The sequence below is a fragment of the Mustela nivalis genome (assembly GCF_964662115.1).
Source record: "Mustela nivalis genome assembly, chromosome: 12".
NCBI lineage: Eukaryota > Metazoa > Chordata > Mammalia > Carnivora > Mustelidae > Mustela > Mustela nivalis.
Window position 1 is genome coordinate 1,756,923 of NC_139031.1, and position 16,491 is coordinate 1,773,413.

Here is a 16,491-nt window from a genome sequence, read left to right on the forward strand (position 1 = left end):
TCCTTTTAATGTACATTTGAATCCTCTGAGCTAGAATCTTGTTGAGAATTTTGGCATCCATATTCATCAGGGATATTGGTCCAAAATTCTCCTTTTTGATGGGGTCTTTGCCTGGCTTTGGGATCAAGGTAATGCTGGCCTCTTTGAAGAGTCTGGAAGTTTTCCTTCTGTCTCTATTTTTTGAAACAGCTTCAGGAAATAGATATTATTTCATCTTTGAATGTTTGGTAGAATTTCCGAGGGAGCCCATCAGGTCCTGGATTCTTATTACTTGGGAGGTTTTTGATCACTGCTTCAATCTCAGTACTGGTTATTGGTCTACTCAAGTCGTCAGTTTCTTCTTGTTTCAGTCTTGGTAGTTTATAGGTTTATAGGAATGCATTCATTTCTTCCAGGTTGCTTAACTTATTGGCATATAACTGTTGATAATAATTTCTGATGCATTTCCTTGGTGTTAGTCATGATCTCTCCCCTTTCATTCATGGTTTTATTAATTTGGGTCCTTTTTCTTATCTCTTGGGTAAGTCTGGCCAGTGGTTTATTGATCTCACTGATTCTTTCAAGGAAGCAGCTTCTAGCTTTGTTGATGTGTTCTGCTATATTTCTGGTTTCTATTTCATTGGTCTCTGCTCTAGTCTTAATTATTTCCTTTCTCACGTGTGGGTTAGGCTTAATTTGTTGTTGATTCTCCAGTTGTTTAAGGTGTAAAGATAGTTTATGTATTCGGGATTCTTCTATTTTTTTGAGTGAGGCTTGGATGGCTGTGTATTTCCCTCTCAGGACTGCCTTTGCCATATCCCACCCCAGCTTCTGGATCCGTGTGTCTTCATCCTCACTGGCTTCCATGAACTGTTTAAGTTCTTTGATTTCCTGGTTGACTCAAACATTCTTGAGCAGGGTGGTTTTTAGCTTCCAAGTGTTTGAATTTCTTCCAAACTTTTTCTTGTGATTGAGTTCCAGTTTCAAAGCATTTTGGTCTGAGAATATGTAGGGAGTAATATCATTCTTTCGATAGTGGTTGAGACCTGATTTCTGACCCAGTATGTGGTCTATTCTGGAGAAAGTTCCATGTGCGCTCAAGAAGAATGAGTATTCTGTTGTTTTAGGGTGGAATGTTCTGTATATATCTATGAGGTCTATCTGATCCAATGTGTCATTCAAAACTCTTGTTTCTTTGCGGATTTTCTGCTTAGATGATCTGTCTGTTGCTGAGAGTAGAGTGTTGAGGTCTCCTACAATTAATGTATTCTTATCGATATGTGTCTTTATTTTGGTTAACAGGTGGCTTATGTGTTTGGCTGCTCCCACATTGGGGGCATAGATATTTACAATTGTTAGATCTTTAAGAATGATACAGTGTGGGGCACCTGGGTGGCTCAGTGGGTTAAAGCCTCTGCCTTCAGCTCAGGTCATGATCTCAGGGTCCTGGGATCGAGTCCCGCATCAGGCTCTCTGCTCGGCAGGGAATCTGCTTCCCCCTCCTTCTCTCTCTGCCTGCCTCTCTGCCTACTTGTGGTCTCTGTCTGTCAAATAAATAAATAAAATCTTAAAAAAAAAAAAAGAATGATACAGTGTCCTTCTGTATCTCTGACTACATTCTTTAGCTTAAAATCTAATTTGTCTGATATGAGAATTATTACCCAGCTTTCTTTTGTTTGTTGGCCTGAAAGATGTTTCTCCATCCCTTTGCTTTCAGTCTGGATGTATCTTTAGGCTTTAGGTACAGAATGAGTCTCTTGTGGACAGCATATGGATGGGTACTGTCTTTTTATCCAGTCCGCAACTCCGTTCCATTTTATGGGAACATTTAGGCTGTTCACATTGAGAGTGATTATTGAAAGATATGATTTTATTGTCATCATGTTTCCTGTGAGGTCTTTGTTTCTATAGATTGTCTCTGGAAGTTTCTGTTTCTATAGATTGTCTCTGTAAGTTTCTTCAGGTCTTTCTTCTTTTATAGAACCCCCCTTAATATTTCTTACAGGGTGGGAATAGTGGTCACATATTCTTTTAGTTTCTGCTGGCCCTGGAACCTCTTTATCTCTCCATCCATTCTAAATAATAGCCTTGCCAGATAAAGTATTCTTGGGTGCATGTTCTTTTCATTTAGTACCCTGAATATGTCTTGTCAGCCCTTGCCAAGTCTCTGTGGACAGGTCTGACGAGATTCTGATGTTCCTCCCTCTGTACATAAGTAATCTCTTCCCTTAACTGCCCTTAAGATGGTTTTCTTGCTTCTAAGATTTGTGAGTTTTACTATTACATACCAGGGCATTGGTCTGTTCTCCTTGATCTTGGGAGGGGTCCTCTCTGCCTCTAGGACATGATGCTTGTTTCATTTCCCAGATTAGGGAAGTTCTCAGCTACGTTTTGCTCAAATATATCTTCTGGTCCTCTCTCTCCAGCCCCTCAAGGATCCTAATGATTCTGACATTGGAACGTTTCATGGCATCATTTATTTCTCTAATTCTGTTTTTATGGATTTTAAGCTGCTTGTTTCAGGTCTCTTCCTGTTTCTTCTTTTCTATCAGTTTGTCTTCTAAATCACTGATTCGTTCTTCTGCCTCATTTACCCTAGCTGTTAGAGTATCTAGATTAGATTGGATCGCATTGATAGAATTTTTAAGTTCTGCCAGATCAGCTGTTATTTCTGCCCTTAGAGAATCTGTGCTATCATTAATAGTTCTCTCCATCCTATCTACTGTCTGCTTAACTGTTAACCTGAAGTCTGTTTCCGACGTCTTGCTTATATCCGTATCCATTAGTTCTGTGGCCGAGGCCACAGTCTCTGAATTTTCCCTGTGTTGGAGGTTCCTCCACTTAGTCATTTTGTTGGTTGATTGAGGGAATGTAGAGTCTAAATTATTGATCACAACTCAAGCAAGATGCACATGTTTTTTAGGGACCATAGGACTGTCGGTCTCTTGTTCTTCTAGCCTGTCTTCTTGGGGAGAGGCCTGCTGCACTGTTACTCAGACAACCCCCATGTTTGGGCAGAGTTGCCCTGCTCCCTGTGGGGGTGGGATGGGCTCAGTGGAAAGTGTTTTTGGAGGCTTTTGTTCTCTGGTCGCTTTCCCTGGTGGCTTCCCACATCTCTTACAAGAGTCATGGCTGAAGTGACTGTATCTAAACTTCTGTCTCAGAACAGAGAGATTCCATTTTGTTTTCCAATGAGCTGTCCAGGCCACACTGTCACCATTTTTGTCTGTGCTGCTAAAAACTGCAGTGACCTGGGTTGTGCGCCCCACAGCAACACTCGCAGCTCTCGCTTCCACATCCAGGCATGTCTCTCTGCCCTTTGTGCTTCTAAAACCGCCAGCTGCCCCCAGTTCACACCTGTGCCCGTGCAGCTAAAGGGTTCAGTCGGGGGGGCTGCCCTAAAGTCCTTGCCCTTCTGCTACCAGTCTGTGAGTCTGTGCCCAGTCCCCAGTGCAGGAGGCACAGGATCCCAGAGGCTCCCTCCCCTCCCCCTCGCATTTATTTTCCAATATTGCCAGCAGAGTTATGGCTCCCGCTTCATACCTTCATACCTTGGAACAAACCGCCGGAGATATTCTGTTTGTGTGGATCCAGATATATCTTCCTACATTGCAGGCTGACTTCATGGTTGTTCAGAGTGGTCTGGTAGATATCCAGCTAGATTCAGTTGAAATGGGATCCCCTACTCCTCCACCATCTTTTTCTCCCCCACCCCCGGAGTAATGCTTCTTTATAAATATAGGGAATGAAGTGTAGTTTGGAATTGTATTTGTAATTAATCAGATAGAGAAGTTAAAAGAGCATTAACTATAGATACCATATAATTTATGAAGAAATGGGCTAAAAAGCAAAAGGTATCTGAAGGACTGTGTTTAAGTCTAAGCTTTGATTCAAAGACACTTGTAAACCTTAGAATACTATGGCATCTTACTGTAAGTCTTGTTCTTATATGGAGACATTCATTGATTCTATGATTTAATTGTCTCCCTTTGGCTTTGGTTACCAAAAACTCTATAAATTACATTCATAGTCAAAGTTTAGTAGTCTTGGGCTGCACTTCCTGAATATCTCTGTCTTTAACCCTGTTCTCCTATAAATGTCAATTATATATTGACTAGTAAAATGATTAAATTCAGAAGCTCTGGAAATACTATAGAACAGTTTAGTGCATTCAAGACCTCAGGCCCTCCAAAGAAGGCATTGAATTTCTCTCTCTTCTCTCTCTTCAGTGACACAAGTGAGGAAGGAGATTCAGAGAGCATATAGTACTTACCTTTCCTAGAAATGCAGTGTAAGAGTAGAGTTTTGTGATTCTCTAAGAGGGCTTAGAAAAAGAGCCTCTGAATCCCCCTAGTGCATTAGCATCTGTGCCATCTTGTACATTGGGCCTGAATCCTCTGTTTTCTTTCTCCCTTTGAGAAAGGAGAACTGGGCAGAGAGAAACCCCAGAGCACTGACACTTCTTCCTGCATTGTTGTTTCTGGCCAGTTTATCCCTAGGCCCCCAAAACGGAAATTGCTGGGCCCTCAAAATGGTTTGTCATTGTGTGAAGGACTGTCTGTCTTGATTCAGTGTGAAGGGAACAGTAGCAGTGCATAAAGAAAAATGATCACTCACTTAAGACCGAGTGAAGAAGGTTAAGATGAGTATCTACAACAATGAGTCCCACTGAAATTGAAAGTTAATGGAGACAAATAAGAATTTGTACTTAGTCCCCAAAAGTAGTATGGACTTTTAAGGAGATATAATGTAGAACAACAACAAAAAAAGGCCACCTAGAATATGAAAAAAAATCAAAAATTCAGTAGACAAAAGATGAAGTAGTCCTTATGATAGGCAGTATAGTGACCCTGCAGAAGTCGCCAAGTCCTAACCACCCCGATCCTGTAAACATATTCCCTACATAGCCAGAGGGACTTTGTAAGGTAATTAGGTGAAGAGCTCAAGATGATCCCAGATGATCTGCTGGACCCATTGTCCTCATGGCATTGTTATAAGTGAGGGTTCAAGAAGATGGGACAGTGGAAGTAAATGTAGTGTGACCTGAAGAAGGGACCATGAGCCAAGGAGTGCAGGTGCCTCTAGAAGCTGGAAAAGACAAGGGAACAGATCTCTCCTGGGGTCTCCAGAAGGAACACCGTCCTGCTGACACCCAGATTTCAGACTTCTGATCTCTAGAACGTGAGATAATAAATTTGTAGTGTTTAAGCCACTAAGTTAACGTACTTCGTTACAGCAGCCATAGGGAGTGAGGGTAGTCTTTCTGAACATTGAATTAATTATCTGGTAGAATCTAGTGGGAGACCTGTTGCATGTCACAAACCAAAAGTACAAAGCGAGGGAAACCAGTGAAATGACACACAGACTGTAGAGCTAAGCTTCTTAATCTAAGTAGTAAGCATCTAGAAGGAGGAAGAATAACAAGTATAAGAAAATTAAGTAAATAGATAATAGAAGAAAATGTCAAGCTGAAGAAAGATTTTAGTGCAGGTTAAAAGACCAGAGTCCTAGACAAGGTTATTAAACAGGACATTTAAAAGATCTAGATTTATTGTGTAACATTGTTAAATTCCAAGAATAGTGATAATAAAACACCTTACAAGCTTTCTTATAGAAAAATCACTTATAAAGGAGTGAGAAATCAACATCAAACTTCCCATTTGTAACCTGCTAAGGATTATTGAATGATATTATTAGTTTTAAGTGTTGGGGGAAGATTCCATTGAAAAACTCATATATTTATAAATATGTCATATGTATATTAGGACCAAAAAAGACATTTGTTTATTCCTTCATTTCATACCTGTATGTTGAGTATCTGGTTTGTGTAGATACTATTCTAGACATTAAGGATGTGGCAACTTTTATACTGAAAGAAAAATTTAATAATAATCATATACCAAAAATTGATTAATTAATTAATCAGAGGGACCAGGTGAGGGGTAGAGGGAAATGGAGAGTCTTTTAAAATGATTTTTCTTTCTTTCTTTCCTTTTTTTTTTTTTTAAAGATTTTATTTATTTACTTATCAGAGAGAGAGAGAGAGCGAGCACAGGCAGACAGAGAGGCAGCAGAGGTGGCAGAGGCAGAGGGAGAAGCAGGCTCCCTGCTGAGCAAGGAGCCTGATGTGGGACGTGATCTGGGATCACGACCTGAGCTGAAGGCAGCTGCTTAAACAACTGAGCCCCCAGGCGTCCCTGAAAGGGAGAGTCTAAAGCAGGCTTTATGCCCAGCATGGAGCCTGTCTCAGGGTTTGAGCTCATGATCCTAGATCATGACCTGAGCCAAAATCAAGAGTCGGACACTTAACCGACTGAGCCACTAGGCACCCTAGTATAGTAAATATTTTAAAATAAATCTGAGCAAAATCCAGGATTTAGGAGGAGTGGGTAGGAAGCAATGAAAGAACAGATAAAAGTATGAAAGCTTCACCTTGGTGCAGGAGTTACTCAGTAGAGCATCGCTATGGGATTATAACTATATTGTATTGAAAAAAAAGTACAAGTCTATGTGTGTTAACAGTGAGAAAGTAACCACCAAAGGACCAAATTAACATGGGGGAGAAGAATAAATAGAAGTTCTACTAGCTGGGAAAAGAAGAAATAATGAGCAAAATAATCAGATATTATGAAATTACATGAAAGGAGAAAGAGCCACCAGTCTTCATAAAAAGCCAACTTATAGATGGCGGCACTCAGTCCCTGGATGTCACTGTTGAGCTGTGGGGGGAAAACCTACTTTGAAGCCCACTCTGTGTTTAAACTCCTAATTTCATGAAATTATTATTTTTTTTAAAGCTTCTTTGAATTGAGGTTTTTGGTTCAGTGGAAAACATTCTAATAAATACGTCTCATTTCACATGGGAGAACTCTGGGTTCAGAGAATGAGAACTTGAGAAAATCCCAATAAAATTTTGGAATTTAGCAGACCCGAGAGAACCTTCGAAGTAACCAGTTTACCCAGACCCAAGGAAGCTAAATCCTAAGCCATCTGTGCTTGATTTATATCCTGGAATCCCCCAGAGTCTCAAGAGGGGGCACCAGCAGATATGAGAGTGGAGTGAGTTTCAAGTAAGGAGGTTACTTGGAGATCCTGTTGATGAAGCGATTTGATCTCCACGTTTTTCCCTCCATCCAAGGTACCAGGCACTGCCTCTTTCCTGCCAAGAGAAGAGGGAGGGTTGTTCTCCAGAGAGTGAAACAGAGGCTGTGGCCTGGACACAGTGTGAAGTAAAGGATGGGGTGAGTGCTCACAGGCTCCCATCTCCCTTCACTTGGACAGCTTGATATTCCAAGGAGATCAGAAGAGTCTTATCTGGGGAGTCTGTGTAGCCCAGGAGGAAAGTCCCACAGATGGTGATAAATAAACATCTGAAAAGATGCTCAACCACATTTAGGGAAATGCATGTTAAAGTATCAATAAGAAAATATTTTTTATCCATCATACTGGCCAAAACTCAAGAATTACAACATCCAGTGCTAGGGTAAATACAGGAAGAAAATAGGTACTTTCAAAAGTTGTGAATGGAAATGTAAATTATTATAATCATTTCTTTTTTTCCCCATATATTTGAGAGAGAGAGAGGGAGAAAGTGTGTGTGTGTGTGTGTGTGTGTGTGTGTGTGTGTGTGCACATGTGTGAGCCTGGAAGTAAGGGCAGAGGGAGAGGGGGAGAGAGACTCTTAATCAAGCTCCATGCCCAATGCAGAGCTTATTGTGGGGCTTGATCTCATGATCCTGAAATCATGACCTGAGCCGGTATCGAGTCTAATGCTTAACTGACTGAGCCACCCAGGTGTCCTTATTTTTAAAAATTATTACAGTATTTAAACCATTACAGTAAATTACAGTATTTGGAAGGAAGTAACCTTTAAATATCTCTTAACCTGTAAATGCTTATATCCTTTGACTCAGCAATTGAAATTTTGGGAATCTGTCCTGTAGAAAAAATAGAATTAGAATATACTGGATATGCATACAGACATTTTTGCTCAACATTTTGTGTACTTGCAAAAAACAGAGGAAAACCTGACTAGTCATAAGTGGAATAACTAAATAAAATTGAAATGCATCCATACTATAGAATGTTATTCATTTGTTAAAGGTGTTACCACTATCTATAAACATGGATGTATCATTGATTAGGAAAGCAAGTGGTAAAATAGCATGTCTGCTTTAATCCATTCCTATAAGATATATAATAGAAACCATGTGTATGTTATGTACATATGTATGAATACTTACATGATCATGAAGAAAGGTGTGGAAGCATCAACCAGACTGTTACCAGTTGTCACTTTAGGGAGGTGGGTTAGAGAACGAGATCATGAATTTCTTCCACTTTCTATAGACATATGATACTTTTGTCATTATTGAAAAATTAACAATGGATCAAGTAAAAATTTATCAAAGTCAGACATTTTCTAGGAAACAGGTAATATTTAATCAGTAAGAACTTGAAGTCTTTTTTTTTTTTTAAAGATTTTTTTTATTTTTTTGACAGACATCACAAGTAGGCAGAGAGGCAGGCAGAGAGAGGGAGGAAGCAGGGCCCCTGCTGAGCAGAGAGCCCGATGCGGGGCTCGATCCCAGGACCCTGAGATCATGACCTGAGCCGAAGGCAGCGGCTTTAACCCACTGAGCCACCCAGGTGTCCCCAGAACTTGAAGTCTTAAGTGATGAAGAAGTAGATATATTTTCCAGTGGATCACAACAGCATTTGTTTTTATTCTTTGTGATCAGGGTTTGTAGTGTGTTATCTTATATTTTAATTTAAGGGCTACCCATTCTATGCTGTTAAGGTTCTGTTGTTATACTTCTAAAATACATTTGCTTTTGACAGGACTGTCTTCATCAGTGGAATACAATATAATGGAGTTGGAACGAGAACTTGAAAATGTGAAGACTCTTAAGACAAAATTAGGTATTGTACATTTTTGTTCTTGACTCATGTACTGGTCTTGGATTCTTTCCAAAGACTTTCCTGTAGTCTGAAATATTAAAAAAAAATGACGAAATCTTTAGTGTATGTTATACGCTTCCGATCTGTGCAAAGCTATTGATACAGACTGTTTCTTAGTTTGGGGAGAAGCTGAATTCCCTGTTTGTCGGTGTCTCATACATGCGTAAATGACTTTTCCGATGCCGGTGTTCGGAGATGTCCGTCTGTTGTCTCTTCACTTGCATTATTTCTGACAAATAATCTTCTGTCATCCTCATCTTTTGAATCTTTTTCCTCTCTCTGCTTTTAAGATGTCCTCTTTGTCATTGACTTTGAACAGTTTGATAAACGTGTGCTTTAGAGTAGTTTCCTTTATGCTTCTGATTCATTGGGTTCGTTGAGACTTGGATCTGGGAATTTATAGTTTTCATCTAATATGGAGCATTTTTGGCCACTGTTTTTCCAAATGTTTTTTTCTTTTCTTCTCTGTGCCCCCATTTCAGGGACTCCAGCTGCATGTACACTGCTCCCCCCCTCCCCACGAAGTTGCCCCCCAAACTCATGGATTTTCCTTCATTTTTCAGATTTGTTTTTCTGTGTGTTTCATTTTGGATAGTTCCTATTACTATATGTTCATGTTCACTACTCTTTTCTGTTGAGTATCTAATCTGCATTTAATCCTATCTATTGTATTCTTCTCAAGTCTTGCATTTTTAAAAAATTGTTTTTAAATAGGCTCCATGCCCAGTGTGGAGCCCAGTGCAGGGCCTGAGCACACGATCCTGAGATCAAGACCTGAGATGAGATAGAATTAGATGCTCAACCGACTGAACCCAGGCATTCTCAGATACTGTAGTTTTTATATGTAGAAGTTCTGTTTAGAACTTAGTCTGTGTCCTCCACTTTTTAAAAAATATGGAATACATTATATAGTAGCACTTACAGTGTTTTTATCTGCTAATTCTAACTTCTGTGTTCTTGATAGATTTTGATTGATTGGCTTTTCTTCTCATCATTGGTTGTATTTTTGTGGTTTTATGCATGGCAATTTTTGATTGGATAGTGGACACTGAGAATCTTATTGCTGGTTGCTGATATTTTTGTATTCCCATAAGTGTGGAACTTTATTCTGGGATGCAGTTAAGTTACTTGGAAGTAGTTTGATATTCTTGGTTTTTGCTATGAAGGCTTGTCAGGCACGGCTAGAGCAGCATTTCCTCTGGGGTCAGTCATTCCACACTAAGGCAGCTGTGCTCCTGATCGATGAGGTCTCGTTCCTGTCTTGGGGGAACAGGCCCTATTCTTGGCCCTTTATAATAGTTGGTTACTTCTGCTCCATCTAACCTTGTTGGGATGTTCTTTCTTCAGCTGAGGGTTGTTTGTTCATGTACCTGAGCTGATCTTTACCCAACTGAAGACTCAAGATAACTCTCTGAAGATCTGGGGCAGTCTGGGGACTTATGTCGGTGGTACTTTGCTCTGTACAGTCCAGCTAACTAGGTTTCTCCACACTCCTGTTTTAAGTCTTCAGCTCAACAAATAAGTAAGGCTTTGCTTGGGTTCCTGTGCCCTCTACTGTGGCCGGTAAACTGTCGAGAGACAGTAAGCAGGGGCGAACCCATGGCTTGCCTTGTATGCTTCCCACCTCTCAGAGAGCATTGTCGTTCTGTGACCGCATTCCAGGGTCGAAACTGTTTCATATGCATGTGTTTTTTGTTTCCTGATTGCTTTAGCCTGGATAGAAAATTGGTCCCTATGATTACTCTGTCTTCAGAAATTGTTTTGTTGGGACGCCTGGGTGGCTCAGTTGGTTAAGCGGCTGCCTTCGGCTCCGGTCATGATCCCAGCGTCCTGGGATCGAGTCCCACATCGGGCTCCTTGCTTGGCAGGGAGCCTGCTTCTCCCTCTGCCTGCCTGCCACTCTGTCTGCCTGTGCTTGCTCTCGCTTCTCTCTCTATGACAAATAAGTAAAATATAAAAAAATCTTTAAAAAAAAAAAAAGAAATTGTTTTGTTGTTGAAAATTTATTCATTTTCATTTTTCTTTTTTCATTGAAGTGTCATTACCGTGTGCTGTTATGTTAGTTTCAGGTATACAATATAGTGATTCAGTAATATTGTGTATTACTCAGTGCTCATCGTGATACTTAACCCATCTTTCACCCACTTCCCCTCTGCCAGTCTCCAGTTTGTTCTCTGTATTTAAGCGTCTGGTTTTTTGGTCTTTCTTTCTTTTTTACTTTGTTCTGTTTTTTAAATTCCACATCTGAGTAAAATTAGATGGTATTTGTCTTTCTCTGACGAACATACCTTACTTAGTATGTACACTCTAGCTCTATCCATGTTGTTGCACATGGCAAGATTTCATTCTTTTTTTGTGGCTGAGTAATATTCCTGTGTGTGTATGTGGGAATGTATACGTATCATGTCTTTATCCATTCATCTATGGATGAACACTTGGGTTGTTTCCATGTCTTGGCTGCAAAAAACAATAAAAATTGTTTTTCTTGTTTGTTTGTTTTCTTTGGGTACCCAGTATTGGAAGTACTGGATTGTTTGGTAATTCTAGGTTTAATTTTTTGAGGAACCTCCATAGTGTTTTCTACGGTGGCTTCCCCGGGTTGTATTCCCACTGACAGTGCATGAAGGTTTCTTTTTCTCTACGTCTTTGCCAACACTTGTTATTTCTTGTGCTATTTGTTTTTAGTTATTCTGACAGGTATAAGGTGATATCTTACTGTGGCTTTATTTGCATTTTCTTGATGATGATTGATGTTGAGCATCTTTTCCTGTGTTTATTGGACATCTGGATGTCTTCTTTGGAAAAATGTCTATTCAAGTCCTCTTCATTTTTTAATTTGGTGCTGGGTTGTGTAAATTCTTGTATATTTTGGATATTAACTCTTTAGTGGATATCATTTGCAAATACCGTCTCCCATTCTATAGGTTGCTCTCATTTTCATTTTTGTAAACAACATCATATTGCCTAAAATTACTTTATTCATTCTACTGTTGATGGATATTTGATGTGTTTATCTTTTGTTATGAATAATATTGGTATAAACATTGTTCTCCATATCTCTGGTACATATGTTTTTTTTAGGATATGTATCTGGAAGTGGAATTATAGGCTCATTGAGTATGTGGACATACAACTTTTTAAAAAAATAATGCCGAATCGCTTTCCCAGATAGTGGTATTATTTTGCATTTGTTTTAAGCATGAGTAAGACATGTTGCTCCACATCTTTGTCAACAGTTGACAGTGTTGGACTCTACATTTTTACCAATTTAGTGGTTGTGAAGTCGTTTTCACTGGTGTTTTAATTTATATGTCCCTGATTTGTGTTTTCAGTGTTCATTTAGCTTCTGCCTGAAGAACATCTGTTAGCATTTCATTAGTGCTAGTTTGTTGGCAATGAATTCTCTCAGTTTTTGTTTCCTGAAAACATTTTTACTTGCATTCTCATTGGTAGGACATTTTTAACAGAATTTAGAATTCTTATTTGGTAGTTTTCAACATTGAAAAGATGTCTTATTAGTGTCTTCTGGTTTCTGGTTAAAAAAGTTGTATTGTTGCCCTTTTGAAAGCTCTAAGATTTTCTTTTTGTCTTTGTTTAGTAGTCTGATGTGCTCAGGTTTAGTTTTCTTTGTGTTTATTCTTCTGAGATCTGTGCTACTTCGTCAGCATGTAGCCTAATGTCTTTTATCTATTTGGGGACTTGTTGGCCATTGTCTCATCAAATACTGCTTCTGCTGTTCCTTTTCTTTAAGTTCCTTCAACCCTAGCTGCATATGCGCTAGACCTTTTCACTCCTGTATTATTTTCTGAGTTTCCCCTCCTTTACCACATTCTTTGATCTGTAATTTTTTCTATTGATGTGTCTTCCATTTCACGGTCTTTTCAGCTGTGTCATAACTGTTGCTAAATTATCTCCTGAAGTCTTAATTTTAGTTACAGTATTTTTCGGTTCTAGAATTTTCATTCAGTTATTTTCCTCGATTCAAATTATGACATTTGCCATGTTGTCACTTATCTTATTGAACATATTAATCAGTTATTTTAAAGCTTCTTTCTGGTAAGTTCAAATATCTGGATAAACTGAAAGTCTGTTTCTATTATCTTTTTTCTTTGTCTTGTCTCCAGGAAACGTTTGATTGTCAGGCATTTATTATACAAAATAAAAACTCTGGATAATGTTTTCTTCTTGAGAGGGTTTACTTTTCCTTGTGCTAGGCAGTTAGTTAGAGTAGGGACAGATCCTTTCACCTGTTTGGGCTGGTGATTGTTCCAGAGTGGGTTTTGGTCTTCACGAGGGCTGGTCGATTTGCAGTTTGGCCTTGCTCCTAGTGTATAGCGTTCCTAAGTGAGAGCTTGGGTGTTTTGTTGTTGGCTGTGATACCATCTTATTCATGAGCCCTGAACGTTAGTTTTTATCTCAAGAAACGTGAGCCTGACAGAAGCTTTGCTCCTTCTCTTTGCTGTACCTTCCTGTCACTCGCTCAGCCTGCTGGCCACTGGTGCCTTGAAGGGCAGGAGGCTGAATGTTAGGCTTCCTTCTTTCTCCTTTCCTTTTCTCTGTGATTATAGCCTCTCAAATTTTGGCTTCCTTGGTAGCCCCACACACGAATTTTTGTTTTCCTGATGCTGTTGAGTTTGCTGAAAGCATTGCTTTAGCATCATTTCCTTTTCCTCACTGATATTTGCTGTATTTCTCAGCTTCATGAGGCCATGTCTTTTTATACGTTGGAGAACTGTTGAGGGAAAGAGAGTGCAAATGTGAGGGCTCACATCAATCCGTGTTGACCTCACAGCTTTGTTGTGGTAATTCTGTGACTCCTTCATGCAGACTTTTTTCTTAGTTAAGTTTGTTTTTACCAGTTGTTCATAGCATGAGGATTGGTGCGATATCACGTAGATCACTGTAGCCAGAAGTTTGCTTCCACCTTTAGGAAACTGGAGGTTTTTATCTTTGGATTAGAGGGGATTTTTACTCATGTTACTTTATTCACTCAAATCTATATCAACATGTAAATCTACATCAAATACAAACATTTCTATATTTTCATAGCAAGCTGTGTATTAACAGTACATTTTGTTAGGAACTGGAAATGTCTTTACAGAGCTAAAATGTAAGCATTATGGGATGGAACTACTCAGTGTAGCAAAATGATTTTAAAACTCTGATTTTTATAGTTTATGGAGGAAAATAAAAAATAATTTATGTTCGTGGAAAAAATTATATAAAAATAATACATACTAATTATAACAGTAAGGAATGAAAACATGGTTCTGAAGAGAATTCTTTGTTGTATTTTGTTTTTTTTCCTAATAGAGAGGCGAAAAAAAGCTTCAGCATGGGAAAGAAATTTGGTGTATCCTGCTGTTATGATTCTCCTTCTAATTGAGACAGTAAGAATTTATTTGCCTAGTTAAATAAAGCAAATTATTTTTTATTTACTTTGGTATTTGAATATGGTAACTCCCTCAGCTAAATGGTTTCAAGTAAACTGGCTTTCTGTCAACAGGGTTAAAATCCATCCATACTTGTATTTGGAAAAACTCAGAAAAGCAAAAATGGAAATTAATGGCATTTTTTTTAAGTCCTCAAGATTAACTATTTCCTCATGGAAACAGGACATTTATTCTTTTGTGCCATTTAGAATTAGGAGATGAGGTATTGCAGATATCTTGCTTCAGACTCTGATGGGATGTGAAAATTATATTCTTAATTAGTTCTGATAACTATTAACTATTTTTTAAATCTGTGGAGTTGTGGGTTTCCAGTTGGTGGAATCATTCAGTAACTGAATCTATATTATTAGCTTTAGTCACAAGCTTTGAAATTGTAATAATTTGCAGAAGCTTTTGGAGTGTATACTGGAGTTTTTGCAGATAGTTTGATTACTTCCAGTTTGTGTGTAGAATTTTGGTCTTCTCTGTTCTGAAGCATATATTTGGTCTATAACTTAGATTTTAATACATGTGTACTCACAAAATATCTGTGAAATTCAGAACTGATGATCATTTTTTATGTTGTAGTCCATCTCGGTCCTCTTGGTGGCTTGTAATATTCTTTGCCTGTTGGTTGATGAAACAGCCATGCCAAAGGGAACAAGGGTAAACTGCTTTACATGTCTTTCTTTTGCAAAAGTGTTCTGTATATATACCCTGAGTGTTTCAAATAAGTAATTTAAAACATCACCTTTCTGTACCTATGTTTCAGGTTGTATGAATTTCTTTATGTAAAGAGCCTTCGTAAACAGTGTTCGTGACCTATGACTTGTTTCTAATTTCTTACTTTCAGTTGTCTAGCCCTTTTATCGGATATCATTTTCCTTTTAGACTTTGTATCACAGTTTACTTTTATTTTGCTGTAGTTCATACTTGGAATTCTTTATGAAAATTTATACTCTGTGAAATAGTGATGTGGAAGGAGTTTATTGGATGGAGTCATAGGGTTTGCTGAAGATCCTGATATGTGGCTGGTAGGCACTTAGGTTTCAAGAGAGTCACACATTTTATGAAACTGAGTCAAATGTTTAGTTACTAGAGGAGAGTCAGCTATCTATCTTTTCATGAATTAACTTTGTTTTCTCTCTTGTTTAGAAGTTGATGATTCTATTAAATTCTATCTTTTAGCCTGTTTAAATATATTCTCCATATAGAAGGTAGTTATCACTAAAGATGCATATTTAGCATACTTCTAGGACTCTGTAGACTTTTGATTACTTAAAGTAGCATTTACATTCTAATGTTTTCATATATTTTTCTAAGTCAGTAGCTTTCTTATTCTCCATAGAAAGGACTTCAAAACTCTTCCAGACTTGTAGTGCCACTTCTCTCTCTGAACCAGAGGATGTATCCCTTTCCTCTCGTAGGAACAAGCCAACATCAACCTAAATTTCTTCCCTTCAGTCCACGATGGAGATGCCCTCCTCTTTCAATTTCAGGCATTTTCTCCAGTTAGATCCTGCCCTCCTCTAACTTTTGCTGGACCTTATGCCTTCTGTTACTGCCCACTGTCTCGCCTGCCACCAAGCTTTCCAGGTGCCTCATTCCACAAGCAAACAACACTGAAGGGTACTTCATCTGCAACCTGGTCTTTATCTTTTGTTTAGACCCAAATTCATTGATAGAGCAGGAAGTTATCTACTGTGTTGGCTTCTGTTCACTTTGTGACCCTCTGTTATACATTGCACGCTGCGTAAGTCCCATGCCGCCATGGTATGTTTTTGTACCATCCCCTTAGTGTATCATAGAGAGGAAGTTCTACCTCGTAGGACCCATGCATGATTCTGTAAATAAATCAGATCATCCTAATCCTGCCTGGAGGACTTCTCTTGACACAGGGAATATATCCAAAATGTTTTTCACCTAGCCAGTAAGCCATTAGCATTATTTGTTTCTTTGTCAAAAGATTAACAAAAAGTTGATAGGTCTTTGATTTGTATATATATATATATGAAATTTCCATGAGTATTCTTAACTTCTTTAGTCCAAAATTAGAATGTGTATATGATATGCATGATATTACTTATTGGTTCATTTTTTTATTAACCTGGCTATACAT

The 16,491-nt window shown here is 38.6% G+C and overlaps 1 protein-coding gene across 13 annotated transcripts in view; it reads left to right on the forward strand.

Moving 5' to 3' along the window:
* Positions 1-16,491, forward strand: part of LMBR1 (limb development membrane protein 1) — a 156,975-nt gene that overhangs the window by 110,271 nt on the left and 30,213 nt on the right. For 9 of the 13 annotated variants that reach the window (XR_014301147.1, XM_082692933.1, XM_082692944.1 and 6 more), the window contains 3 exons: positions 8,821-8,901; positions 14,254-14,330; positions 14,961-15,038. The exons of 1 other annotated variant lie outside the window; for it this stretch is intronic. Coding sequence is in view for 11 of the 12 variants with exons in the window: in XM_082692933.1 (XP_082549059.1) it covers positions 8,821-8,901; positions 14,254-14,330; positions 14,961-15,038 (236 nt within the window). In the remaining variant the exon portion in view is untranslated. The remainder of the gene's footprint in view (positions 1-8,820; positions 8,902-14,253; positions 14,331-14,960; positions 15,039-16,491) is intronic. 3 more of the 13 variants (XM_082692938.1, XM_082692941.1, XM_082692934.1) reach the window with 2 other exon arrangements.